General features: G+C 36.5%; 1 protein-coding gene across 1 annotated transcript in view; it reads left to right on the forward strand.

Annotated features, from left to right (window-relative positions):
- The window catches only part of LOC135083491 (inactivation-no-after-potential D protein), a 110,968-nt gene that overhangs the window by 79,133 nt on the left and 3,959 nt on the right, over positions 1 to 27,876 (forward strand). Inside the window, exons 9-17 of the mRNA XM_063978250.1 lie at positions 624 to 718; positions 2,293 to 2,368; positions 18,295 to 18,348; positions 18,881 to 18,982; positions 19,546 to 19,617; positions 20,126 to 20,234; positions 24,116 to 24,163; positions 24,813 to 24,937; positions 25,779 to 25,940. Coding sequence (XP_063834320.1) covers positions 624 to 718; positions 2,293 to 2,368; positions 18,295 to 18,348; positions 18,881 to 18,982; positions 19,546 to 19,617; positions 20,126 to 20,234; positions 24,116 to 24,163; positions 24,813 to 24,937; positions 25,779 to 25,940 — 843 coding nt within the window. The remainder of the gene's footprint in view (positions 1 to 623; positions 719 to 2,292; positions 2,369 to 18,294; positions 18,349 to 18,880; positions 18,983 to 19,545; positions 19,618 to 20,125; positions 20,235 to 24,115; positions 24,164 to 24,812; positions 24,938 to 25,778; positions 25,941 to 27,876) is intronic.

Genomic DNA, 27,876 nt, shown 5'->3' on the forward strand with positions numbered 1-27,876 from the left:
GGTTCGAATCTCTGTTTGTCTTAAGAATGATAAATCTTTACAAAACCTATCAGTCTGCAGAAATGGGGTGAAAAATTTCTTGCCTTTCTGCCAACGGAATTTCTTTCATGAAGAGTTTGTTCCCGGTATCAACCGGGAATCAATATGAAATTAACAAATATTTTTTGTGTAGTTTCAACGTTGTTTAGGTTAGGAAATTTACTGTGTTTAATTTGAAGCTGATTGCGTGAAAAACAAATAACAAGTTATTGTGCTTTTGAAATATCTGCAGTTCTTCTGATGCTATTATATAACATCCATAAGTCCATTACTTCCGTTTCATCAACAGCCCTTTACAGTCCACTGCTGTACTTTGAGCCTTCTCCACTGTTGTGGAGGGTTTTGCCATAATCCCCACGCTTGGCAGGCGGGTTGGAGATCGCAGTTTAAAAGATTGATGTTTTTCAGAGAGAGCTACTGCCCATTCTCTGTTTGATGTGGACTACACATCTAAGTCGCCTCTTACGACATCCGTGGGGTTGGTGACAAATGTATTCTACTCTGCCGTCACCACACGGCTTATGATTCCTTTTATTAGAAAAATAGGTACTTTGATATTAATAATGTTTTATTATTATTACCAGGTGAACGGCATAGTCCTGCACGGGAGGTGCCACCTCAACGCGTCTGCCATCATCAAGGGCCTGATCGGGCCCGTCTTCAAGATCATACTGCTGAGGTAAGAGTCATGAAAAAAAAAAATTAACTATAGCCTAACCACAGTTGGCAGCCATCTTGTTAGGTTGATAATAGGGATGTTTCCTGGGTAAAATAGCAAGAGTTTTTAGTCCGTCAGTTAACTTATTAAAAAATACTCGACACGTATTTTTTTCTTTTTCTAACTCATGAAAATTTAATCTTAAGTTTAAAAGAAGAGGCCCGTGACGTCAATGAGTGCTTAAAAATGCAGCACTGTGACGTCACATGGAACTTCAACTTTGTATTTGTATGTGTGACAATTAAAAGTAACGAGTCCAATATTTTTTCATAATATTGAAGGACAAAATTTTTTTTTAATAGAAACTTGCTTGCTTGAATTATGATCTATCACGAAATTCTTTCTTTTTTTAGCCACTTCAATATTTTTTGCGACCAATACAAAGCTTACAAGAGTTATTTAACAAGGAACTACATTTTCGCCCACGTTATTGAACAACGAACTTTCTGATCGCCACTCCGCACATATGAAGCTTAACAAGAATACTCACAAAAGCTTCACATCTCGAAGGTTCCGGTAAATTGAAAGAAATAGAACCTCTTTCGCCCTCAATTACTGATAACAATCTTGGAACGTGTCGGTTTCAAAGTAACCGGATTAGATATTCCAATTGCTCGTGTGTATTTGAAACGGGAATGAAATTCTGGTAAAACAATAAATAAAGCAGGCATACGGTAGAGTATTGTAAAAAAATTGGGAATTTTCGCCCAAAATTGAACAATTTCGGAAGTTAATAATTTGAAAGTCATGAATTTCACAACTAAATGCAGGGCACTGCAAGAGCAGTAGAGATTAATTAAAAGAGCTGTGTTAATGATGATGATCTTACAAAATTGTTTAACAATTTGAGTACCTAAGTATTTATTAATGATTTTTTTATTTTCTTTCCGACTGACATAAATACATAATATTGTATTCTGCTGACATTTTCTGTATGACTTAATTAACTTAAATAATTATTAATTATTGACTTGTATTTGAATTGTATCATTTATTGTGTTATAGATTTTTACTACCTATCAATTTCTTAAAATGTAATTTGACCAATCATGAATCTTGCCATTATTGTATGCCCATGCGGCGGAACACAGCTGATCTATTGTACAAATTTTATGACTTGACTTATGTACCTGTGATTTCACAATAAACAATTTGAATTTGAATTTGAAAATCAAAGCGAAAAGAAGATTTTATTTCATCAACCTTAAGGTAACAATGAAAAACCGTTTCCTAGTTGTCTGTCAATACAAGAAAAATAATACAGTCGAATTGAGAACTTAAAAAATCTTGATTAATCACGAAATCTCAAAAACTAAAACTGCTACAAACTTGTTTGGCAGGTAGGTTCCAAGGTGAGACATCCCTAAGGGTTTTAAATAAACAACTTGAAAAAATCGAAATAAGAAATAATAAAAAATCCCTAAGTGTGTAGGTAAATCGGTTTCCGCGCATACGAAGTCGTGGGTGGCCGCTAGTGTTTTTTATATACAAGTTAGTGCTAAATGTAATTTATTGACTCGTTATTATTGTTTCAGGAGAAAGTCTGCGTTAGAAGATGTAGCAGTAAAACCTCTCAATCCCTCACAGTTCCCAGTTGCTTTGGAGGAAGAGGTAAGTCTAATATATACTAATATCATAAAGCTGAAGAGTTTGTTTGTTTGAACGCGCTGATCTCAGGAACTACTAGACCGATTTCAAAAATTCTTTCACCGTTGGATATGTGTGATTCCTGAGTGCTATAGGCTTCATTGTACCAAGCACAAAACCGGAGCTTAATGCTAGTGAATTTATATCGAGAAAGCTTTTTCTACCTTTTGGAAGACGTCGCCTTGGGCGATAAGACCGACATAACTTCACAATTATTTTTCAAGCTGTTTATTTTAAACTTAAAAAATGTTATTGTATTAAAGTGTTTATTTATGATTTTTATGCCTAAGCATATCCGAAGGAACATAAATAAAACATGATGTTCTACTTGAAAACTCTCTAATACTTCCGGTGGCCCGAAGGATGTCTCAGTCCGTTGTTTGAAGTGCAAAATCTTGATATAAATTAACAAAATACCATAAAAAAAAAAATAATATCAAAGAATATGGTTAGATCAAAGTAAAATACATAATTTACATCAACATTGCAAATACTGATGGCATTATTTACGTTCAATGTATTTGCTTGATAAACTTTTGTAGGCGTTGATTTTATGTACGAACAGAGTTTTGTCTCTACAATTTAGTTTCGTTAATGTCAATGGTTTTTTTCTTAATATCTCTTGGTATAATAGGTAATTTGTATAGTTTGGTTAGCATTCGAGCTGTAGATCCTGGTTACATATAAATTATAGAGGTGGGAATCATTCTGATTGATAATACCTAGACTAGCGAGTCGCAGTGGATTTGTCCGTTTGATCAATATTGACATAGCAATATGCAGTTAATGTCCTTCGGAAACAACGTACTTTTCTGATGGTGAAAAACTTTAACAAATTCGTACAGTGAATTCAGAGAAAAGCCTCTACATACATACACAATAATTCGATAATTCTCACTTTCGCTATAAAACACTTTGTATTAAAATAATAATGATGGTTGTATTTATTTAATGTTTTAGACATACAGGACTTGCTTTATTTAAGTTTTAAAAACATCTACTTTGATTAATTTCCATTGAAGTACCTACCTAAATATAAATTTCGTAACACAAAATTGTCTCTACATAGAGTTAGTCAATGTGAGAATGCAGTCATAACAGAAACGTAAAAATAATAACCTTTGAACTATCAGAAAAGACGAGTCTTTTTCGTTCTTTTCATGTTATATTTTATAGCCTTGCATTTATTACTGTAGCATCATTTTTAAACGCATAAAATTAGCGATTCTTCTTAGACGAATCAAGGACCCATATCAATATACCAAAGTTATTCGAAAAAACATACTATACATATGAGTATGCTATGTATGTTTATTATTAGTGCCCGGTGACCTTGTCGGCAACATCTTCCGTCTCCCTCGCACTTACCACACACCTATATCCCCATGATTTCAATACGATTTTCCTACGCACAAACATATAAAGGAATGTAACCTTTGAGATTATAGAAGTAAAGTTTATATTACATCGCTTCAACAATTTTCAGTGTTTATCATTATGAATCGAACAATAGTGTGTAAGTCCTTCGGATGTTTTATTGAATTATCCATTTTATAAACGGTGGATACGATTCATTTTACATCGGGTGATGAGTTAACATACACAGTTGTGTTTCGTATGTGTTTTGTGTATGTTATCTCTCATTTATAATGTCATATTACCAACTGTTTTTGTAGTTCGCGTATGTGTGAAAACGGAATCGGACGTGTTTGCATATTCTTTTTTATTTAGGTGATAAATCCATTAAATCCAGCTAAAGCTGGATATTTGGAACTGTGATAATAGTGTTTGGTGTAGAGTCACATTGTGAACGGTAGTGATAATATTTAACTGTGATTGTAACCTTTAGTTAGTGGTTATTTTGACAAGTTTAAGGTGAAAAGACTTTAAGTTATGCCGTGTTTGAAAAAACGTTTGAAACACTGAATTAATTGCGTATCTCAGAGTTTGCACTTAGGTGTCTGATGATAGCTCATATTTGTACCTAAGTAACTATTTTAAGTTGTATGTAAGTAACATAGTTCGTAGGTTTTAGTAAATTAACTAAATACCTCCATTATGCAAACAGAATATTGCATAATTAATATTATAAAAATAACTTGAATACCTACGTCATTATTTTTCAAATCGAATAGTAACTTAATACTTTACGTAACAGTATGTACTATTGAATTTGACTTTTTAATATGATAAATCTAAAAAAGAGGTAGGTGCGAGTAGGTATTTTCTGAGCAATCTTGCTCCATTTTTAATAATATGTATTGTACACTCTCCGGCTGGGATTGCAATCAAGACTTATTATAAAAAAATAAAGATAAAGTAGTTCAATTCATACTGTCAAAAGTCACAGTGGCTTGCTGACAAACTACCTCAACATGAAAGTACTGCATGCCATTGAATCCTAATACATAAAGTAACGGATTAATTTATTTATTACTAAAATGAAAAAATAGATTTCGTTAAGCAAGATATCTTCATATTATATCATGACAACTGTATTGAAAACTCATAAAACTCATTTAATTTTGGCAAGTAGGCTTTTAAAAATCACTTTTACACGTCCCAGTATTAACCCTACCACTGCTTCGGGATAATAAATGGGCCAGTGCTGAGAAGAAGCCGCGCAAAAAACTCAGTCACTATTGTCAGCCTCTTTTTCAAGGGTAAAGTAGGCACTAAGTATTTAGGTATAGCATGCACTAGATACCTACCTCGTATTATTTTCTTATTTTGATTTCTGATCCCAACACGGTTCAATTTTCCTACGGGACTGCCCAATAGTCACTGGTTGTTTTTCTGCGGTCAAGGTGTTAGTTTTATAGTGGGGAAGAGATGTGGGATTAATCTTAATCATTCCAAGAAAATCCATAATTAAATACGTAATCAGTATCGGTAATGACTAAAGTCTTCTACCCAGGGATGTGGTATCAACTACTAAAACCCACACGTTTGAAGAAGAACAATTAATTTTGATGTCATTTATCATAATATACCTCTGAAAATAACTTTCAAGACGGTTATTTAATTAATTGACTGTAGATAATTTGATAATTGATTTTTTTTTCTTACTCTACTCCTAATCTATTATTTGAAAACATTTTTTAGTTTCTTTTTTATATTTATGAGTTTGTAAAAAAAAAAAACAAATGGAAAGTTCTGAAAATTTCGTTAAAATTCAAGAATACAAAAGAAAATTACAAAAAGGCAACATTAACGAAGTAATAAATAAAACTAATGTAGCAATAAGTACTTAGGTATGTTTGTTTCTACAGTTGTCCCTAAAAGTGTTGTTTTAAATATTTGTAACTATTTTCTCGCGTAAAATGGCGTCATTTAATTTGGTTACTAATTTTAGCAGCCATATGCAATTGGCTTATCAAGTTTCGCCATAATGTTACATGCTAAAATCCATGTAGAGTCACGTGACAAGTATAGTCAATATCAAAGTAAACAATATCTTGTAAATGATAATGCACCTCGTCGTATCAAATAGCGTGGGAACGTATTTACATTATCTATTATTAATGTACAGTCAGACTATACAATATAGCCGCAATATAGCATCTATTACAAAGATATAAGAGTCAATTGTTAGCTTGTGCTGCAGCCTGTATTTGATTATTAATAGTAATGAGCTATGCGGATAAAACTCTCTTTATTCGCAAACGAAGCAAATATTTATAAACAATTCATAGTTCGCGATTTATTTACAAATAGCAGATTCATTTGTAAGGATATGTACGAATTTTTATTTATATTTATCTTCTTTATTTATTTACTTTTTGCTGAATAAGGGTTTCTTCGCGTATCTGTCTGTACGTTTATCACAGATTTTGTCAAAAATAAAAATAAATAAAACTTCGTGAATTTGATATCAAAAATGTAGGTACTCAAATAAGGACGTAGTAAGGTATGTTTTGAGGATACAATTAAATACAAATAAACGTGTTCATAATGTATGTATTTACCTTCAGTTTAGAACTCTGGGGAAAAATATTTATCTAAATCCCTCAGTGATATTTGAACCCGCAATCTTAACTTGTAGGGTTTTTAGATTTGGTAGGGTAAGCTAAATTTTAGAACGTGTATCGTGCTTTAAAAAAGACCTACACTACACACTAAATTAGTTCAAATGAATTTGAGTTTGTAGTCTACTTTTTTTAATTTTTATTTTTTTATTTTCTTTATTAGGTAAACATACTAGACTAAGAGCTAGTGAACGCCAGACCTACGTCATTTTATAAAAGCTGAAAGTTTGTCAGCGTATGCTCCCAATATAAGATATAATGTTGAGGAATTATGAATTTTGGATCATGGTGGCTTTGGGAGCTACCCTAAAAAAACTGGCAAGGAGTTGGAACTGTCAAAACTGTGGCTGTTGGGGAAAATACTTCTAATTATTGTCCAAATATTATGCATAAAAATCAGATTTAATGATACTTTCAGCTTTTATAAAATGACGTAGGTCTGGCGTTCACTAGCTCTTAGTCTATACAGCTTGTATTAATACGCGAAACACAGAGCCTGGTGGTTGTAGTTATCTTGTACAGCCTCTATAATGTCCTTATTACGACATAAATGGGCAGTTCGTCAATGCAATCTTATCTGCTCATCTCATCAAGCCGCCATAATACCCACTTAAAACTTTTAGGTCTAGGATACTTGGAAATAGGTTCATACCAAAGTTGTCTCAAGGATTTGACAGAAATTTAAAAACTTTACTACTCTCAATGCCATTCTAAGTATTAATTTAATACTCTCCTTGGTCCGCAAAATGAACCGACGACCTCTTAAAGGTAGCGGGTAGGCGTTTGATGCAGGCCGCTACCAAACGGGCGATGTGGATATCATTGGGGGAGGCCTATGTTCAGCAGTGGACGTCCTGTAGCTAAAATGATAATGATGATGGAATCTTTTCAACCGACTTCAAAAAAGGAGGAGGTTCTCAATTCGACCCGTATGTTTTTTTTTTCTATGTTTGTTACGCGAGAACTCCGCCAATTATGAACCGATTTGAACAAATCTTTTTTCGGCGTATAGGTAATACCTCAAGGGTGGTCCCATTTAAATTTAATATAGAAAAAACAACCCCCAAGGGTGGAAAATTGGGGATGAACTTTTTTATACGCAATATCTCCGCCGATTATAAATCAATTTGAACGATAATTTTTTTGTTGAATAGGTATTATCAAAAGGGTGGTTTCATGCGAATTTGAAGAAAATATTTCACCCCCAAGGGTGGAAAATTGGGGATGAACTTTTTTATACGCAATATCTCCGCCGATTATGAACCAATTCGAACGATTATTTTTTTGTTGAATAGGTATTATCAAAAGGGTGGTTTCATGCGAATTTAAAGAAATTTTTTTTTTGTGTTCACGCATTTGAAGTCGGTTTTATTTTTTTTTTAAAGTTAATTATTTGGAATTGAATCGAGAACCGATCTGACTCTTACCACTGGACTGCAGTACACAGTGGCATCATGAATTTTAATGAACATTAAAATTTATCTGGAATTTTAAACCGCGTCCAGCGTTATCAGCCTTATCAACAGAGATAGGGCTTAGTAGCCCGATAACAGGCTTTACCGTAATAGCTGGCTTAGTCGCTGTGGACTACTATTGGCAATTGTATCAAACCATTAATAAAAATGTTCCAATATTTAGATACAGCCGACGGCACTATAAGCTAAACTTTGAAGCCTTTTATGTACTCTAAAAAAACTCATTTATTTTTGCAAATAGGCTTTTAAATTGGGTCCGTGGCCGAGTCCCCCAGTATTCGACGCACCCGTGGTTGAAGCCCCCGATTTAAATAAATTTAATATCATATTTTTTTCGGCTTTTGCACTAAGTACAGTCAACAAAAACCATGCATGTTTGACGCTATTTAAAATGATGTATTTAATTTTTTGTTAAAAATACTTAAAACTTTTATAATTAAAACTTTTATTTGTAGTTAGTTAAATGTAGAGAGAGTTGAGTTATTTAAAGACTGATTGTTACAATTATTTTGATTAGTTAAAACGATTTACATGTTATTTATAGGTAAATAAAAGCTATGATAAAATATGATAGGTTAAAATAAAACCTATTATATTTTTAGGTATCACTATGGTAAAATAATATTAAACATTTATTTGTACGATCAGTATAAATTTTTATTCGTTTATAAATATTTTTGTGACTGACTGTACATTTGATTAAAAATTGCTTCTATCTGACCGGGGGCGTCGACCACGGGTGCGTCGAACACAGGGGGACTCGGCCACGGACCCTTTAAAATTGGCAATAAATGTTTCTTTCTTTCTTTCTTAAAAAGCACATTTACACGTCCCAGTATTAACCCTACCACTGCTTCAGGACAATAAATGGGCCAGTGCTGAGAAGAAGCAGCGCAAGAAACTCAGTCACTATTGTCAGCCTCCTAGAAACTAGAAAAAAAATAGGATATATTTTTTTTCTTATTTTTCTAAAATAGTCATGTTTTTGTCCTATGGGGCCGGCTTATCGTTGAATTTTGGGACATGATGTACGTATAGAACAGCGGATGGTGTGGGATCAGGACGCGGTTAATTAGATACCTAACAATAACTGTTATTTTATTTGTAAATTTAGTAAATATACAAATAAAATAACATATTTTTTTCCGTAATTTAACCTAAGTGCAAACTAGGAGTTTCAGTGTTAGTTTTACCGGTTCCCGATGAAAAAATTCCAACTTTCAAATTTTGATAAAGTTTCAGATACTTAATCTAACAGATTTATCTGATGTCTTTAACTGAGATACATGAAACTAATTTTATTTCCTCGAATTAGGATATTTTTAAAATACTATCAGGAGTAAATAAACAATAAATAGTGTCAGAAAAAGAAGTGCTATAACTTGAGTAAAATAATCAAATTTTACTTTCTCAGAAAACAAAAACCTAAAAGTGCTAGTAACTACTATATTAACTAACTTTACAACTAAATAACTAAAAGGATACCTCAACACAACTATGTAATGGACAACCAAAAACTAGAGAGGTAGTGATAGTGAGAAAATTTCAATAACGAAAACAGACCTTAATACAAGTATATAATGAACAAAATAGTGGTAGTGTGAAGTGTGCTAGTGATGCGTTAGTGTGATGACTGTGATGAGCGAGGTGCGCGCGCGCCGGTCGGTGCCCGCCGAGCATTACAAGCTACTGCGAACAATATGGCGGCGAACGTTGTCGTTCAAGAAGCGGAAGGTGAGTTACCTACCCATTTAAACGACCATCCTTATACAACAAACTTACTTACTTGTTTTGTTAATCTCTAGCATTGATGTATATGTTACATGTCTTGTATTATGTATAATGTATTATAGCCACCTACTCTGTTGCAATACCTCCTAGGTCACTAAGTCTTAAGCCCATGTGTATGTAATTTCCACCATTACAAATTGTCACTTAGTACGCAATAAAGATTTGAATTGAATTAGAATTCGTTTTTTGTGAACTGTCAAAAAGTAATTCCCCCTGGAAATTCACGATGTCAATGTCACGTGTGTGCGAACTTCATTGGATATTCTGTTTGTTGATTTGAAAACAAAAAAAAATCAAATGATATGCTGTAGGTGAGTTAATTGTGCATTAATGAAGGAATAGTATTTCGGATCGGAATTACTATAATAGCGTAGACTAACCCATTTCTAATATGTGTGTCCACCTTTATAGGCACCATCCCAATGGAAATAATTATATGAGGCACCTATTTAAACCGTGTGGTGACGGCAGAGTAGAATACATTTGTCACCAACCCCTACTCTTCCCGCGGGTGTCGTAAGAGGCGACTTAGGGACTACCTCAGATCATAGAAAGAGAATAGATATGAAGTCGCGTGTAACTACAACGAGAACCAGTGTCCCCACATTTCCCCACACCACAGCTCCCACACACACATTCAACTGTGTAAAAACAAAGCGACTGAGAGTCTACGACAACATGTGCAACCGGCTTAAAAGTGCTGTGATTGGCCAGAAGGCGTGCCTTATGGCCAATCAATGGCCGCGTGACGTGACGCACACTTTGAAAACTAGTGAGAGAACAAAGATAAAATGAAGTCGACAAGATATCGATACTTTAAATCGCTAGGGGCAAGGCTCGAAACTGGTTTCACAAAATGCTTATGTATGAAAACCTTTTTATTATTATACGTTATTATTAACTACTATCACGCATTTACTTTTTAACCGCTTGAGTCCCAGACGGCATTAATTAATGTCATAACAATTGATTATCTATTGTGTCTAGATTCGCGGGCCTTGAAGGATTAATTATGGCGATCTGCGTACCGCATGTTTATCAAAAATAATGCCTATATTAGGCTTTCAACTAGCTCATATAGTAATTTCATAGTTGACAGTTACTAATTACTTCTACTGTTATTATTTTTTTTGTAAAATCTTATAATCGCAAGTAACACATAATTTTTTTATTTAAAATTACAAAATAGAAAATTATAATTTACTTCTATTTATCGATAATAGGAAACCGCATTAGAACACGAGCACGGCACTATGTTACGACCGGCACATGCGGCCGTACTGTGTATTTTCACACGACAGTGGATATCGGAAGAAATTAAATACATCGCGCAGTAGTTGAGCATGACATAAAGTGGTTGCTAACTAAATCGTCAATGTACAAGTGTGTTAGAATTTTTATCACCACCGATTTCGATATCGCAGTAACTGTTACGGCACTGAATTCGTTCGTAAAAATGTTAAGTTTTTTTTATTTATAACCAAAATACCAATGGATTTGCAATACTTACATGTAGTAAATGACTCCATTGTTCCTGTAGTTCTTCGTTTCACTTGTTTTATTGCACGTAACGACGCATTATCCAAAAAATTCGGAGAACATTTCCTTAGTACGACTGAATCGCGACTAACCTAGCTACGCGGCCGATGTTCGTTTCTGGGCATATCGCGGAGACACGCGCCACGCCCCCGTTTCACATCTATTCCCTTCTATGATCTGAGGGGACTACACATCAAACAGAGAACGGGCAGCAGTGCTCTCTGAAAAACATCAATCTTTTAAACTGCGATCTCCAACCCGCTTGCCAAGCGTGGGGATTATGGCAAAACCCTCCACTATAGTGGAACAGGCTCATAGTCCAGCAGTGGACTGTAAAGGGCTGTTGATGATGATGATGCCCTATTCTGCTATATTTTTAATTAACATTTTTATACATTTTATACATACAGACAAAGACACATAAAACTAAACTATGCGAGACTGTAACTAATTCATTAGATTACGAAGCATAACTAATTTAGCAGTTTTGTCAATTGTTTTGTTCTTATTGAGCAGTCTATCTTTGTCATTAGCTCAGTCAATTTTCAACTGCTTCATTTGTTAAAATTATTGTGCTCAATTTAGTATCTGACATTATTCATCAATAATATTCTAAAGCACGAATTTAAAAAACACAGTTCATTCTTGTCTTAAAAACTCAATTAATCCTAAATCAACTCTGCAAATTAAGATTTTTGGTTTCTTTGTTATTGAAAAAAGTTGAAAATTGACTTTATTGGCTTACTAGCGGCAACCCGCAAATTCATACGCGTGGATCCCGTTTTACCCCTTTAGGGTGGATTTTCGTAAAATCCTTTCTTAGCGGATGCCTACGTCATAACTTCTACCTGCATGCCAAATTTCAGCCCGATCCGTCCAGTAGTTTGAGCTGAGCGTTGATAGATCACTATGTCAGTCAATCAGTCACTTTTGAGTTTTATACATATTGATATTACCCTACAAAATCTAAGGGAGAGTCTCGTTTTGACAATTTAGTCAGTGTTGTACAACCCGGTCGAGGTAGCTGCGCACCTCGCTAGATGCGACTCTCCCTCGCACTCACCCGCACATCTCCCCGCGTTCGTCCCGTTCGTACCAGCGTCGATGTGACGTCACGGCCGCCAAGTGCACAGTTAACTCAACCGGGTTGTATGTTCAATATCTGCAACAAACATCACCAATCAAAATTAAATGATGTAGCTGTCAAAATGAGATTCCTCCACATGTTTTGTAAAGAATCCTGTGATGTCACTTTTTTCATTCGCGTGTTCAACTCAACAACAACACACAAGTTCTCAAAGAACTTGACCATCAGTCTACTGTCTACTGCATATTAGTTTATTATTTATTCATCCTCCATCAACCTGCCTTCAAATAACTGAAAGCTACATGACTTAGAATTAAATATGGGTTTTTACAAAACTTGTCGTTGGCCGACGGCAAAAGACATGGGATCCGTGGGAAACGACACGTGGGGGTTATTTTAAGACCGCCATGAGTGTGGGTGGGGCACCATAAGTTGTCTTCAGGCTAAATGCTGGTTGGACTGTCCAATTAAATTGATTAGTTCCGTAAATGCTCAAATATCCATATCTGTGAAAAGGACACAATTGATTTCTTGTATTTTTTTAAAAGAAGTATTTACATTAATACATAAAATACTTATAGAAAGGAAGCCATTGTTTGTTAAAGGCTTGCTTTGAAAAGCCTGAAAAAAATGTAGTCTGAAAAATAAAATAGTTGTACTCACTATTTGTGCTATTACTTACCTACTTATAAGTAATTTTGCTTAGAAACGTCAATATCCTAACGACACTTATCGTGCAATAAAAACCCTCTAAAGTTGAAAGATTTTCACCAGAAGAACCAGACAGTGAAAACATAACTGCGGAGACGAATATTAGAACAAAAAACCACACAAATTATAAATCTGACAAGAACTTAAAAAAATACATCTACTTATCAAGTTTCAACAGTATAGCTCTTATAGTTTCGGAAATAAGTGGCTGTGACATACGGACAGACAGACAGACAGACACACAGATAAACAGACAGACAGACAGACCGACAGACAGACAGATAGACAGACAGACAGACAGACAGACAGACAGACAGACAGACATAACGAATCTATTAGTTGTCCCTTTTTTTGCCATTTGGCTACGGAACCCTAAAAATATGAACATTGTAATTTTTTTTGACAGACTATCTTTTAACTATGCATGTATTTTCTTCAATAAAACAGTGCGTTTAAGTTCCAGATAGCCTCATAAAAACTCTTGTCAGACAAGACAAGTGTTTACCCGCTATAAAAGCAAGTGTTTTGCTCGTTACCGCCAGACTGTTGACCGCGGGGCCAAGGTTACTATCGAAACCTAATTATGAACAACGTGTTATTTAGCACAGACCAAGGTGTTAGGCTAACTACGGATAAAGGACTTAAAATATAAAATAACGACTCTAAAATGTCTCCAGAAACAAAACTTGAGACTGTCAATAGTGACCGAGTTTCTTGCGCTGCACTAGCCTATTTATTGTCCCGAAGCAGTGATAGGGTTAATACTGGGACGTGTAAAACTGCTTTTTAAAAGCCTACTTGCAAAAATAAAATGATTTTTATGAGTTGTTTAGATACTGTTCACCAAAAAAAAATGACTTGCAAAATGTTAACTATACGAGTATCTACAATAAAACCCAGTAATAAACATTATCTTAAAAAGTTTATTCAATTATTAATGCTTGCACCTCATTAGTGGAAACTTCATTGATAGCTGTGATTTTTAATTGAATTTAACGAACAAACAAGCATTGAGCTCATAACAGCATTCCTCTATATTTTTTTATTCATTATGATCAAATCAAATCATTGTCAATAAGCTCCCAAAGAGAACTTTTAGACGTCCTAACCCTACCACTGCTTCGGGACAGTATGGGCTAGTGTTGAGAAGAATCAGTTCAAGAAAGTCAGACACTATTGTCATGGAATCTACAGGACGTCCACTGCTAAACATAGGCCTCTCTTAATGATTTCCACATTGCCCGGTTGGTAGCGGCCTGCATCCAGCTTATAGATAGCAGGAAGATCACCTAATCATTATTTATTTTAAACTAGCTTTCCGCCCGCGGCTTCGCCCGCGTGGAATATTGTCTATGACAGAAAAACTATATCGCGCGCGTCCCTGTTTAAAAACCGGGATAAAAACTATCCAATGTCGTTTCCCGGGACTCAAACTATCTCTATCCAAATTTCATCAAAATCGGTTCAGTGGTTTAGGCGTGAAAGCAAGACAGACAGACATACAGAGTTACTTTCGCATTTATAATATTAGTATAGAAATCTCTGTACTTTAAATGCCTATGGATATCATAGTGTCTCGATTACAAACTTCTTCTTTTTCTCCTAAATTTTTCTCCATTATGCCGGTTTTTTTTTTCAGTTACAGTGTGGTTATACAGTCGACAGTACATCAGGCTATGAACATTTTTGTTGCAAATTAGCACCTATTTCAATGACGTTAAGGTAGCAGTATGTTTACCTTGACGTGCTGTCGCTATACATCGATCCTTGACCCTTGAATCGTTATTTCTCAGTCTCTCATTGTTCAAACGCTTCAAAAATAAAATAGGTACGTTCGTATGTCGATGACTTCTCATTGAAAATTGTGAGAAATATTTGATAAGAAATTAGTAATTTAACAAGGTTAACTTGCGAAATGTATATTTTCGAAGCATCATTTTGAAATCTTTTATGAGTTTACTAGCTTTCCGCCCGCGGCTTCGCCCGCGTGGAATTTTGTCTGTCACAGAAAAACTTTATCGCGCGCGTCATTGTTTCAAAAACCGGGATAAAAACTATCCTATGTTCTTTCCCGGGACTCAAACTATCTCTATGCCAAATTTCATCAAAATCGGTTGCGAGGTTTAAGCGGGAAAGCGTAACAGACAGACAGACAGACAGAGTTACTTTCGCATTTATAATATTAGTTGGGATTTGTAGAAAACATAAAAATTATTTCACAAGATTCACTACGTTTTTGAGCTGTCCAAAATTTGAGCTTATCTTCTTCTTTTCCTGGCCCTTCCCCATTTTATTTGGTATTGGCCCTTCGTATCATTCAAATTCATTCAAAATTTAAGCCTATGATTTATTGGATTAAATTAAAACAATCATAAAAATTTCACTAAGTTCAAGATTGGTTCAAAATTTAAGCGTATCTTCTTCTTTCTTTTTTGCCTTGCCCTTTCCTATTTTATTCAGAGTTGGCCCTCCGTATTCCATTTAAAATTCAAGCCCATGATTGGTTAAATTAAACCAATCTTAAGCAATCCTAAGGTGTATTGTATAAGGCTAAATATTTGTTTTCAATTTTAGTCCTTATCGAATGAATAGTTTTGCTTCAGACATTGACAGGCAGAGCCTTGATTCATGTCCTCTTTTATAGTGTTACAATACAGACTATGAGTTTGTTAAATAGCTGCTGGATATACCTACGAGTAGAACCAGATTGTATGTTTGTCTTCTGAGATATAAGAAGCGTCGTAGAGGCGATCCGTCTTTACGTAGAGACAGCAACTTCCTGGGGACAGGGTTGATCCATTAATGATTTTATATTGTAGAGAGTAGAGAGCTTATTGGTGGAAGCTTTCTTTCATCTTGTGGATAACAACTGACGTTATAACCTTTATAAGTCACAGTTGATATGAATCTATCAAATCGCCTAGTATTTTCACCTTTTGTCTTATTTTGTACTAGCTTTTGCCCGCGGCTTCACCCGCCTGAAATTTCGTTTGTCACAGATCATCATAAATTATAGCCTATATGTTATTCTGGGCTATAAACAATAATACTGTAAAGTTTCATCAAAATCCGTTCAGTTTTTTTTTGCGTGAAAGAGAACAAACATCCAGACATCCAAACTTTCGCATTTATAATATTAGTAGGATTATTAATTTCACCTTACATAAAACCTGTCCAATTTGCACGTTGTCACTGGTGTTACTTGATGCAGGCAATGGTATTCATAAGATTTAACATTTAAAGTGTTGTGACCACACTGGTCTCTCACATTATTACGAGATCGTACCAGAAATAAGGAGAGCCCTTCGGTTTAGCAAGCTGAAGTGGCAATGAGCAGGGCACATAGTACGCAGAACTGACGGCCTACGGCGCAGCAAGGTTCTGGAGTGTAGGCCACGTAATGAAATTTTTATTATCCAGTCACAAACATGCCCAAGTCAGCGTTTCGCCTAAAAAGCGTATAAATCTTAATTGTGGTCTTCTTCTTCCTCGGTCCCTCACTGATGAGGATCGCGACCACATTATTATCATAGTGTTCCTCCACAGACTGCGGTCATAATCTGTGTGGACCGCACTATGTATATTGTGGTAGACGGTTCAAAATGTATTATTTTCGTTGTAGTTCCAAGCATCTGTGCAAACAGTCGCTCGTGCCCAAACACTGAGCCAGGCTGTTAAACCCTAAGCTGGCGTGTTGTTCTGTAAGCTACTGCTGCTGGCGAACATTTTGCACTTCAAAATTATTAAATTGAAGTACAAACACCGTAAAAAGGTTTAAAATGGGTATTTGGATTTTATCATATTGCAATTGTCCAGACGCACTTGACCTTTACAAAACTTTGGATTTTGTACATCAACGTCTTCACAATGTACAAATCGAATTATAATTCCAACTATTGATTAATTAATTAATTAACTATTCCATGATGCATTAGACATTTATGACTAATGACTATGGATGGCTAAATTAAAGTAAATAGGACTATTTACTGTAAGTTAGTCGTGTGGTTCTAGCATTGAGCCATCTCACTCATCGTGTGCGTACTATTTTTTTTACTTAGAGAGGGTCGTGTTCCTACAGTTGAGACAAAACCTTCATTGCCTGATAATTCTAATTCTTGTTCTTCGTCGCTACGCTATTGACAGAGCGGTCGTGGTCGTCACCTAGTTTGGTGGTAAACTTCACAATCCGTCGCCATTCTTCCTCAATTTTTTTAAATAAAAATTATTAGCAATTTATATTTCACAAATTAATAGTCCCATTAGTCCCTCGTGTTATGCTAAAATATAAGCTTGTGTTACGAGTGGGCTCACCACAATAGTCGAGCGGCGGTGGGATTCGAACCCGCGTTCCTCGGATCTCAAGTCGGCCAGTCCGACCACTTCACCGTTGGGCTATCGTAGCTATTTTATTACATTATTCCTCAATTGATCTGTTGTCTTTTGGAAATTTAGCTATCCACTAAGGCTTTATTTATATTAAATTCGCATTTCAACTTCGTAAAATTGTATCCACCTGAGCAAACCGACACTCGTGCTATCAAGCCCCAAGCTGTGCAAACCGTCTGGCGGCCTCTGCCAATATGTGGACAGCCAAAATGTACATAGTTATCAACAAGTGTATAAACTTTCACACCTTTTAAATAAGAAACAATAATACTTATAAGATTATAAAGTAAAAACAAGTTGTTTGGAAAATAAAAATATCCTTCAGATTGTACACAGCGCCATCTGAACTAACTGATATAAATAGCTATACTTAGGCTGGATAGCACCATCTTACTTACTTTAACATACGTCAAAAGTCTGTCAAACTCCATGCAAAAAACACCGGTTATCAATAAAGTTACGGTTTAAGTTAGGTTGTACAACTCAGCCGAAAGTTTTACTGCGTTATTAAGCTACTATAATAATATCTAGGTATTTACCTTACTGTACTGAAGTTTCCATCTAAACTGGGCAACTTTGACAAGTGAAGCTACAGAACTTATAGCGATAGCGAATCCAACTTTCAGTTAGATAAGCCTGTCTTTATTCACTTAATATTGTTAAATGTAGAAAGGTTTCACTCTTAAGTTAATGTTATGTAACAGCGAGAGCAAGAAAAAATATTTTAAGGTTCAATATTAATTAAAGCTTAGAGGACAAAAGAGATCGGCGATGGCAAAATGTATGGGACGTGTAACCAATTTCCTCAGATTTTACTTATGTAGGTGTGTCAATTTCAGTTTGGGTTCAAAAAATGCTTTCTTGTTACAGTCGGAAGACCGCTTCGCTGGCTACAAAGGTGTCCGGGATATTACTATCAAAAAGGTAAAACTTATACCACAACTATTTTATAACAAACAAAAAATTTTTTATTAAGGCGATTATCACACTGCACCGTGCTCCGCCGCGCAACGCGGGACGACAGATTTAATCATTATATGCAAGTACTTCAGTTTGTATAGAAAACACGCGCGGCACAACACACTGACAACGCGTTTGCGCGCGGGATTCGTTAAAAATATGTTGCCACGCGAACCACGGCGGAGCGCGGTGCAGTGTGAAAGTGTGATAATCGCCTAAGTTCGAATATTTTTGAAAAAAATATATTTATATTTGCTGAAATTCTTGATCGTAGTATTTTCTCTAATTGTGACTTTGTAAACGATAGTAAAGAGTAGGTCTTGGTCTTTCTGTTATATTTTTTTACGCAGAGAAAGGCCAGGTATTTGACCGCAATCTAGGATGGTACATACCTGCCCTGCCCTATTCACTCTCGCCTTGAAAACGCCCGGATTATAGCGTTCGGGAAACAGCTGGCAGAGTTTAGTTATTAAATAAACAACTTTTGGTGTTCCAGGGTCCCTCAGGGCTCGGCATCATGATCATCGAGGGTCGGCACACGGAGGCGGGGAGAGGCATATTCGTCTCCGACCTTCAAGAGGGCAGTGCTGCAGAACAGGTGCAGAAATATTCTTGCAAATGATATTGATTTAAGTTACTTTACTCCCCAACAACTCCACACACGCGCGAAGACAAACAAGTTGACAATTCATAATTATCTAAGTTCCTCTGTGCTCTAGTGGTAAGACCACCTGCTTCAGACGCAGAGGTCCCGGGTTCGATTCCCAATGGGGGCAGATTTTTCTGTTCGGTTTGGTTGGTGGTAGGGCTTGTTCTAAGTCCGCCTGGCTATCTACCACCACCTTACCTAAGTCTGTCGCCATAACAACAATGTTAACAGCATTACTGTGTTCCGGCAGTTAGAGTTAAGATAGCCAGTTCCTCCGTGGTTGAGGATTCCGGGTGAAGCTCGTTTCCACCTTCGGCCTGATCGTCACTTACCATCAGGTGAGATACAGGCCAAGAGCTTCCTCGTTGTAGATAAAAAAAAAGTTACTTAATTAGCTCTATTCGGCGATTCAGACTAATGATAAACAAATAATAGTAAACCTCATTGATTTAGTTAGTCGCTATCTGATTCACCTGCACTATAATTTTTAATACTTTTTTAATTAATTACAGGCTGGTTTGCAAATTGGAGACATGATCTTAGCTGTGAATAGAGACTCGTTGCTGAGCTGCAGTTACGATGGGGTAAGTGGACTTTACTTTAAATGTTATTGCGTGGCAAAAAAGTGTAATAATTACTCAGGATTTGCAAATGATTTTCCTTTAGTCGCAAGACATCATATCGTGAGGTGGAATTGTGTAAGAGTAGACGCACACCGTTGATTTTTCGTCGGCCGATAGTTTAGTCGGGCAGTTGATCAGTATGGGCATGTATGGGAGTGCGCACACTACGCCGATTCGATTTGGCCGATTCTTCATACAATTTAAAATCGGGCACAACTATCGGTCAACTAAAAATCAACGGTGTGCGCCTACTCTAAAGTAATCGTAATCATTTGACAGTTCATAACGTAGGATTAAGTCAGATAAACAAAGCGTTTGACAGAATAAGCGTACGTTGTAAACTGTCAAATGATTACGATTACTTTATTACACAATTCATGTAAATGTCCCTGCATCTAAAAACCCCTGAGATTGGCTGTTTTACAAAACCACACCCTGTATTTCAAATGAATTCTTCCATCTCCTCCAGGCAGCAGCAAAACTGAAGCAAACAGAAGGCGTGGTGGTGCTGACGGTGTGCAGCCCCAACATGAAGGACGACAAGGCTGACGATGGAGGCACTACTCCAGGTCCGAACTGTTTACCTTGTTGGATACATAAGGCTACAAAATACATAACGATAAAGTCTCTTCCCTATGTTGTATCGTGGAACACTTAGGCTGAGTTGCACCACCTAACATTGACCGTAACTATGACGTTAACCGATGTTTTTGTATGGAGTTTGACAGATTTTTTACGTTTGTCAATGTTAAAGTAAGATGGTGCAACCCAGCCTTAGCATCTCAGATTATGATTTGGGCTCAGATCATAGAAGGGAATCGTAAAGATCTTTCTATGATCTGAGGATTTGGGATATAAGTCACTATAAGTATTTACAACCAGTAGCCTTATTCACGTAACAAAACTTCAACGACAACAAAACACTAAGTTGCGATCCTATTGAGTAACCTTTTTATCAAAATGACCCTTGTGAATACGGATTTAGAACTGTTTTTCAATGGGACGATTTCTGAACGTCAACGAGATCTTGACTGTCAAAATACGTGAATTAGGCCACTGGCCGTGACGTCACATCGCTGCTTTGGTACTGACGGGACGAGCGCGGGAAGTTGTGCGGGTGAGTGCGAGGGAGAGTCGCATTCCAGCCAGGTGTGCAGTTAACTTGACCGGGCTGTAAACAATCCATGGAGAAAATGTTTATACAACAGAGACATATTTTTGAAATATTAGAATTATTTAGGGTAACAATGTCACGAACTGTACTTCCGAAATCACTTCGCCTTGGTGTTTCTTGGATGTATAGCTACTTTGCTCTGTGAAGCGATTTTGAAATTTATGCTGATTGCACTCTGACACTTTGAAGTTACGTAATGGACAACACGCATAAGTTGTAATATTAAGTTAAATTATGACTTAATTTAAAGTTTAGATCACACACATTACACTAGTTTTTATTTCACCTCAATCCATCCAGTATTACCGACGATAGAGCCTCGAGAAGTTTACGGACTTTTTAAAATTTTCAAAAATTTCCAATATTCGCGCGTGACGTCACAACATGATTTTGCAGCCCCCGCACGTTAACCCATTTACCACTTTTTGTCTTTTTCCAACTAAAATAAAATTTTACCTAACTGACAACTGTTGTTAGTTGTCATCGTTCAATCATATTTCAAACTAGGCGCTAAAAAAGTAACCATTATTATGCCACCTATTGCCAATTTTGTGCAATATGAAGCCATTTTTACATTTATGCACTTAAATATAAATTTTCTGGAAAAATAATTAAGTTTGTGTCTCTGTGCTCAATAACGAGTAAATAGTCCAGTTATTTGTTAATTTTACTTGGAAAGTTTTCCGGAATTTTTGAAAATTGGTGAATAAATAGATTTCGCTTTGTTCTTTCCGAATTTTGTGACCTCGTTTATAGCCACGCGCGCGCCCGCCTTATTGAAAAAAATCCGCCTTAAAAAGGTTTTTGACAACACTTTTTTCATTTTATAATTTTTGGGACATAGACAAGCTAAGAAGCTTTGATAAATGTGATAAATTTCATGTAATGTAAGTTAAATAGATTCAGAGTTGTGAAACAGTCAAATTAAAATACCTGCTAAATTGCGAGTTCTTTTTTCTTTGAGCATGGCAGGACACGCTGCCGGGTGTCCTAAATATGCTGAAGTATAAAAAAAATCGCGTTGCTGAAGTATACATTTTTTTTGTCTTGTTTGTTTCTACATTACATAATTGTATCCTACTAATATTGATATGAACGTCATTTGGCTGTAACGACGAAATAGGAAAGAATGTAACTATCAAAAATTTTCTCTAAGGCAACATTTTTCCAATTTCGCAACGAGCGCGGCAATCACACTTAACTAACAGACTAACAGAGAGCATAGCGAAATCTATTTTAATCACCAATTTTCAAAACTCCCGGAACACTTTCCAGGTAACCACGTTAATTTGTACCAATCGACTGGACTATAATTTAATTGATATAAAAAGGGTACATCTTCTCAAAAACAAAAGAACTGGTGCTAAAAGGGTTAAGTGACGTTTTGACATTTGTAGAGGGCCTTGTAGAAGGGGAGGCTATGGTGCTGAATGTGGATTAACTCGAGTGTCATAGTAACTTATTAGACTGCTAAGCTTGATGATAAAAAGAAAAATATTTTATTCAATGTACATAGTCTGGTCATAAGTTCTGTCATATGATAATTACTTTTGAATTTTGAATGAAGGTTTCAAAAACATTTTTTACTGAATTAGAATTAAAAAGAAAAAATGTGCGATAGTTCGAATTTTATTGTATGTGTAGTGGACGCTTAAAGAAGTCCGAACTGCAGTTGTCACGTTGCATTGCTACGCGCCGAAGCTGATTTTCGTTGTGCTGAAAAAATTTAGTTTATCTTTTCATTAATAAATGATAGGTATAGGTGTACCAGAATCTAATGGCAAACAAAAATATTGGAAAAGTGTGTCTTTCATATGGCAAATGTCTATGGATTTATTGTCACCTGTCAAAGTAAATCAAGTGAACTGCCAGTCGCTGCAGAAATTTTGTAATCTCTTCATGCCTATTTGTTATTTTTGTGAAAAAGTCGAAAAAGCTCAAGCAAGTCATATTGTTTTCAATGTGTATTGTAAAATAAGGCATAATTTAAAGTCAATCTTTGATTTTAAAGCGCGTCGTTGAGTTGACAGTAAGTTGGAGTGAAATTTGATACATTTAGTTTATTACCTAACTGCGTCAGAAGGGTTTTTTTTAAATATTATTCTTATAATAGCTGCTTTATCGGGGGTTTCAGGTGTACCTCACAAATTGGTGCAGAGGAATGGTGAAAATGTTATGACCATGTAAATAAAATTGAAAAAGATTTCATTAAGTAAGATGTAAGACAGAATAATTGAAATGGTGGAAGAGCAATTTATAATAAATACCTCTTTATCTTGATCATCTATTGAAGAAAAGTGGAATCCTTGGAATCGTTTTCTAGTTCTGAATGAAGTGATTAGTTATAAGTATGATACATAATAAAATTAGTTATATAAAGTAATAAACGATTTACTTATTTTTCAAGACATTTTCCTATTATTATTACTGACGGGATTGCTACCATGTACCTTAGTTTTGAGTTTCCAATATTTCGGCACTGTTGCAAGCGCCATGGTCACGGAGTAACTGAAGAAATTAAAACCAGACATCGTTCAGATGTGCGTTCAAAAGACCTGAGATTTAAAAAATCCCACGTTTTGTTTTACAGTAAGCGAAAAAAAAGTGTCTTGAAAATGGAATACAAAATGATAAGGTATGGTAAATGATAAGTCTTTATCAATGAAGAAGCAGAAGTTCAATTTCATGTGTCCTCCATCTAGGCTAGTTTCCATCGTCACTCAAAGTTTGGCTGCGGTCTCAAATTTGGGCTTAATTGAGGTATTTTTTGGGTGAGAGGCATAAGAACTAATGCCGTTTTATATCAAAAAATCATACTTAGAGGTAATCAACCAGGTACAAACTATATCCTTGTATGTTAGTCTGCCACTCTTTAGTAAGTCCCGAAATCCCCGCTTCGGCTCCCCTACTAACCATTCTAACCATTGTACACAGATAATATCTTACATGCAGCTTTTCATGTTACTACGTCACATTTTCAAAATCCGCGCGGAAAATCGCTCCTAGCGGAAGAGCGCACTTTGAGCTTGAATATTTCAGTCATTTTTAAAGATATCAAAAAAGTAAAAATACAGTATTCATTCTAATTTTTTGTAGTTTTTTTTGGCATCTTCAACAAAAATTGTGCGCCATGTCCATTGTACAATGAAAGAATACTATTGAATAGTTTACAGCAAGGACTTTTTGATTGCCGATATTTATTTTGCCTTGGTTTTGTTTGTTCAGCGGGAGGCAGTGCGACATCAGGCCCTGCGAGCCGGAACCAAACCCCGGACCCCGGCAAAGCAGCATCGAGACCCGTCACTCCTCGGCCCGTACCCTCTCCTGTGAAAGGTAAGTTTAACCAATAGTGTGCTTGCTTATACGCACCCACATTATCAATACAATACGTTCAGCAGCACATCACATCAGATGTAGGTACTTATTACAACTAGCTTTTTCTGCTGTGGTTTTTACCTAAGTGATTTTTATTGCATCTCTTGCATCTAAGTATTTATTTACCTTGATGAAGTCTAGGCTACATGCAAGACTTGTGCGACATGATGTGACGTTTTCAGCACCAGAAGATTCCAAATATACAAATACAAAATCATTTATTGTGAATCATAGGTAAAATGGTGACATGTCCCTTTTTTGGTAAGAAAATCGTACGCTTAATGTGCGAGGTAATAAATCAATCAGCACCTGGTGGTGTAGCGGGAAGATTCTAGATGCGAGTGTTATAGGATTAGTTATTACGGAAACTAACTATTTAAGGAAGCCTTTGGCAGTCAGTGCACGTGATGACGACAGTGGTTTTCAAAAATTATTTTGAGTATTCATCCCCTGGTTTATAAATCCCCTTGTTAACTCATCCCCTTGTTTACTCTCCCTTTGTTTACTCATCCCCTTGTTAACTCATCCCCTTGTTTACTCCTCCCCTTGTTTACTCATCCCCTTGTTTACTCATCCCCTTGTTTACTCATCCCCTTCACTCTTCCAGCGGAGCCGCCTCCAGACCCGGCGACGGCGCCGATCGCGGCCAACCAGGATACGGTCATCGAGCTAAGCACCGCCAGCGAGCCGCTCGGAATTGTACTGTTAGGAGGCAGCGACACGCTTATCAACGTACGTAGTGCTTAAGCTTCAACCACACCAACGCGTGCAGATTGCCATCGCCAGCGCGATCATAGGGAAATGACAGGTCGCGTGAACTGTCATGGGTCGCGCGACCTGTCATTGGCTTTTGCTGCCGCCGGCGACGTCGATCTGCACCTGCACGCGTTGTTGGTTTGGTTGAAGCTTTAGGGAATTAATTATTTATTATATTACCTAGTTTTAATGCTAATTCAATGATACCGCTCTGATATAATAATTATTGACATAAGAATATTTTTATTCTGTCTAATAGCTTCAATGGTGCGAATTTGAAGCACACTGGTTTTACCAATGACATAAGAATAGATGTTTAAAGTCTTCTCAATTTTGTTCTTTTTATCATTCAGGAAAGACTCCTCAAATTCGTTCTTTACTTGTATACTCCTGAATTTTATTTAGTTCTAATTATATTTTGAAAAATCTCCTCAGTTTTGTTCTTTTTACAGATGGAAAGAAATCTCAATTTTCATCAAATAACGTTTCGAAAAAGCTCCTCAATTTTGTTCTAATTACATTTTTGAAAATTCTCTTTAATTATGTTTTTATTAATTTTTAATTTTTAAAAATGTCCTTAAAATCTAATTACATTTTGAAAGAACTCCTCAACTTTTTCAAACTAACAATAGTCGATTTTATTCTAATTACATTCTGAAAAGTCTTCTGTAATTTTTCCAAGACACCTTTTTTGAAAGACAGTCCTCTTAATACACTCCCTCAATCAATTATGGCCCTTACCTCCAGGGTGCAGCAGCGATAATCCCGGACTTATTACATTTTAAAAAGACTATTCAACTATCGTCCTTATCTCCAGGGTGCAGCAGCGATAATCCTGGACGTCTACAAAAACGGTGCAGTTGCCAAGGACGGCCGGCTACGCGTGGGCGACCAGATACGCGACTGCAACGGCGTTACCATCACCAAGGACATGGCCCATGAGCGGCTGTGTCTCACCATCAAGCAGAAGGTGCCCAAGGTATGTGCTGTGTCATCATCATTATCATCTCAGTCGTAGGACGTCCACTGCTGAACATAGGCCTCCCCCAATACTTTCCATGTTGCCTGGTTGGTAGTGTGTCATCTTCATCGGGATCATCTTCCTCGTCGGGTTCGTCTTCGGGGTCACCAATTTGTGCCATACTGGGAGACCGTATGAATGAGACACGGGTTGTAGTTAGTCTCTGATATTAATCTGTTTATTAATGTGAACTGCGCGACTATTTATACGATATAGATCAAAGGTAAATGACGTCACAGCATCAGCACTATACGTGATAAATGTGCTGACACTGTGAACGTGATCAAGATAAGATATGAAGAGATTTAGTATTGTGCATACCGGCACAGTAGCACTGCATCCAGCGCCATCCTGCTTTATGATGTCGTCGGTCCACCTTGTGGATGTCACATGCTGCATTCTCCGGTACGCTGCCTCCACTCCAAAACCTTGTTGCCCCAGTGGGATGTGTAAGAACCTTTAAAAACATAACCCCATTTCTGGCGCAGTCGGGTAAAAAATAATAATGACTCCGTTAACCCTAAGTGGGTTAGCTATATTTGCTTGTGTTGTGTTACGAATGGGTTCACCACAATAGTCGAGGATCGGTGACCAGATACGCGACTGCAACGGCGTTACCATCACTAAGGACATGGCGCACGAGCGGCTGTGTCTGACCATCAAGCAGAAGGTGCCCAAGGTATGAAATGTGTAGGAAACTATTTAGCCTAGGTGTGTCATCATCATCATCATCATTTCAGCCATAGGACGTCCACTGCTGAACATAGGCCTCCCCTAATGCTTTCCACGTTGATCGATTGGTAGCAGCCTGCATCCAGCGCTACCCGGCTACCTTTACGATGTCGTCAGTCCACCTTGTAGGTGGACGTCCCACGCTGCGTTTTCCGGTACGCTGCCTCCACTCCAAAACCTTGTTGCCCCAGTGGGATGTGTAAGAACCTTTAAAAACATAACCCTATTTCTGGCGCAGTCGGGTAAAAAATAAGAATGACTCCGTTAACCCTAAGTGGGTTAGCTATATTTGCTTGTGTTGTGTTACGAATGGGTTCACCACAATAGTCGAGGATCGGTGACCAGATACGCGACTGCAACGGCGTTACCATCACCAAAGACATGGCGCACGAGCGGCTGTGTCTCACCATCAAGCAGAAGGTGCCCAAGGTATGTGTAGGAAATTTTAGAGAATAATTAAATAAATACATGGAATTAAAGACTAACAAAGAATATCCTGACCTGGTAACTCGTGTATAAAACAAAGCAACTGAACTGGGGCCGCCAAACTATTTTTTCTGCATAACCCGAAGGTAAACTGGATGAAAATGCCTTATGGCATTAAGTTCGCCTAATGTTAAAATTTTGGCATTAAAGTATGTATAAATAACACTGGGGAACAGTCATTTTGCGGCATGGTAGTTTAGAGTCAATTCTGCATGCGACTAGTGTGCTGAATACTAGAAAAATATTAGATTTGTCAAATTGACTCTAGATCTTGAGATAAATACTATTAACTATTTATATGAAAAAAACCAAAATAAAAATACCAATCTGTATAAAAAAAATATTTACACTAAGATCTTATTTAAGAACGATATAAAAATTAAAAATATATTTGCCTTTCATCAAATAATAGAAAAAAAAACTACAAAAAGCTTTTTCTGTAAGCTTTTATGTTATGGTTTTGGTCAGGAAAATTCCATAATTATGGCAACAGTAATCAGCCATCATCTGGCGGTCCCATTGACCGCGGATATCATTCTTCCACTATCCTGATGTTCTGGTAGAACCGTTCTGCTTATTCCTCACTGTAATCATCCAGATTATGGGAGAATCTGTCCAAATGGTTATTGTAAAAAAAATAATTTAATACTCAAATTAGCTCCTTATGTGTACAATT

This window comes from Ostrinia nubilalis, chromosome 23 (genome assembly GCF_963855985.1).
Source record: "Ostrinia nubilalis chromosome 23, ilOstNubi1.1, whole genome shotgun sequence".
In the NCBI taxonomy this organism is placed as follows: Eukaryota; Metazoa; Arthropoda; class Insecta; order Lepidoptera; family Crambidae; genus Ostrinia; species Ostrinia nubilalis.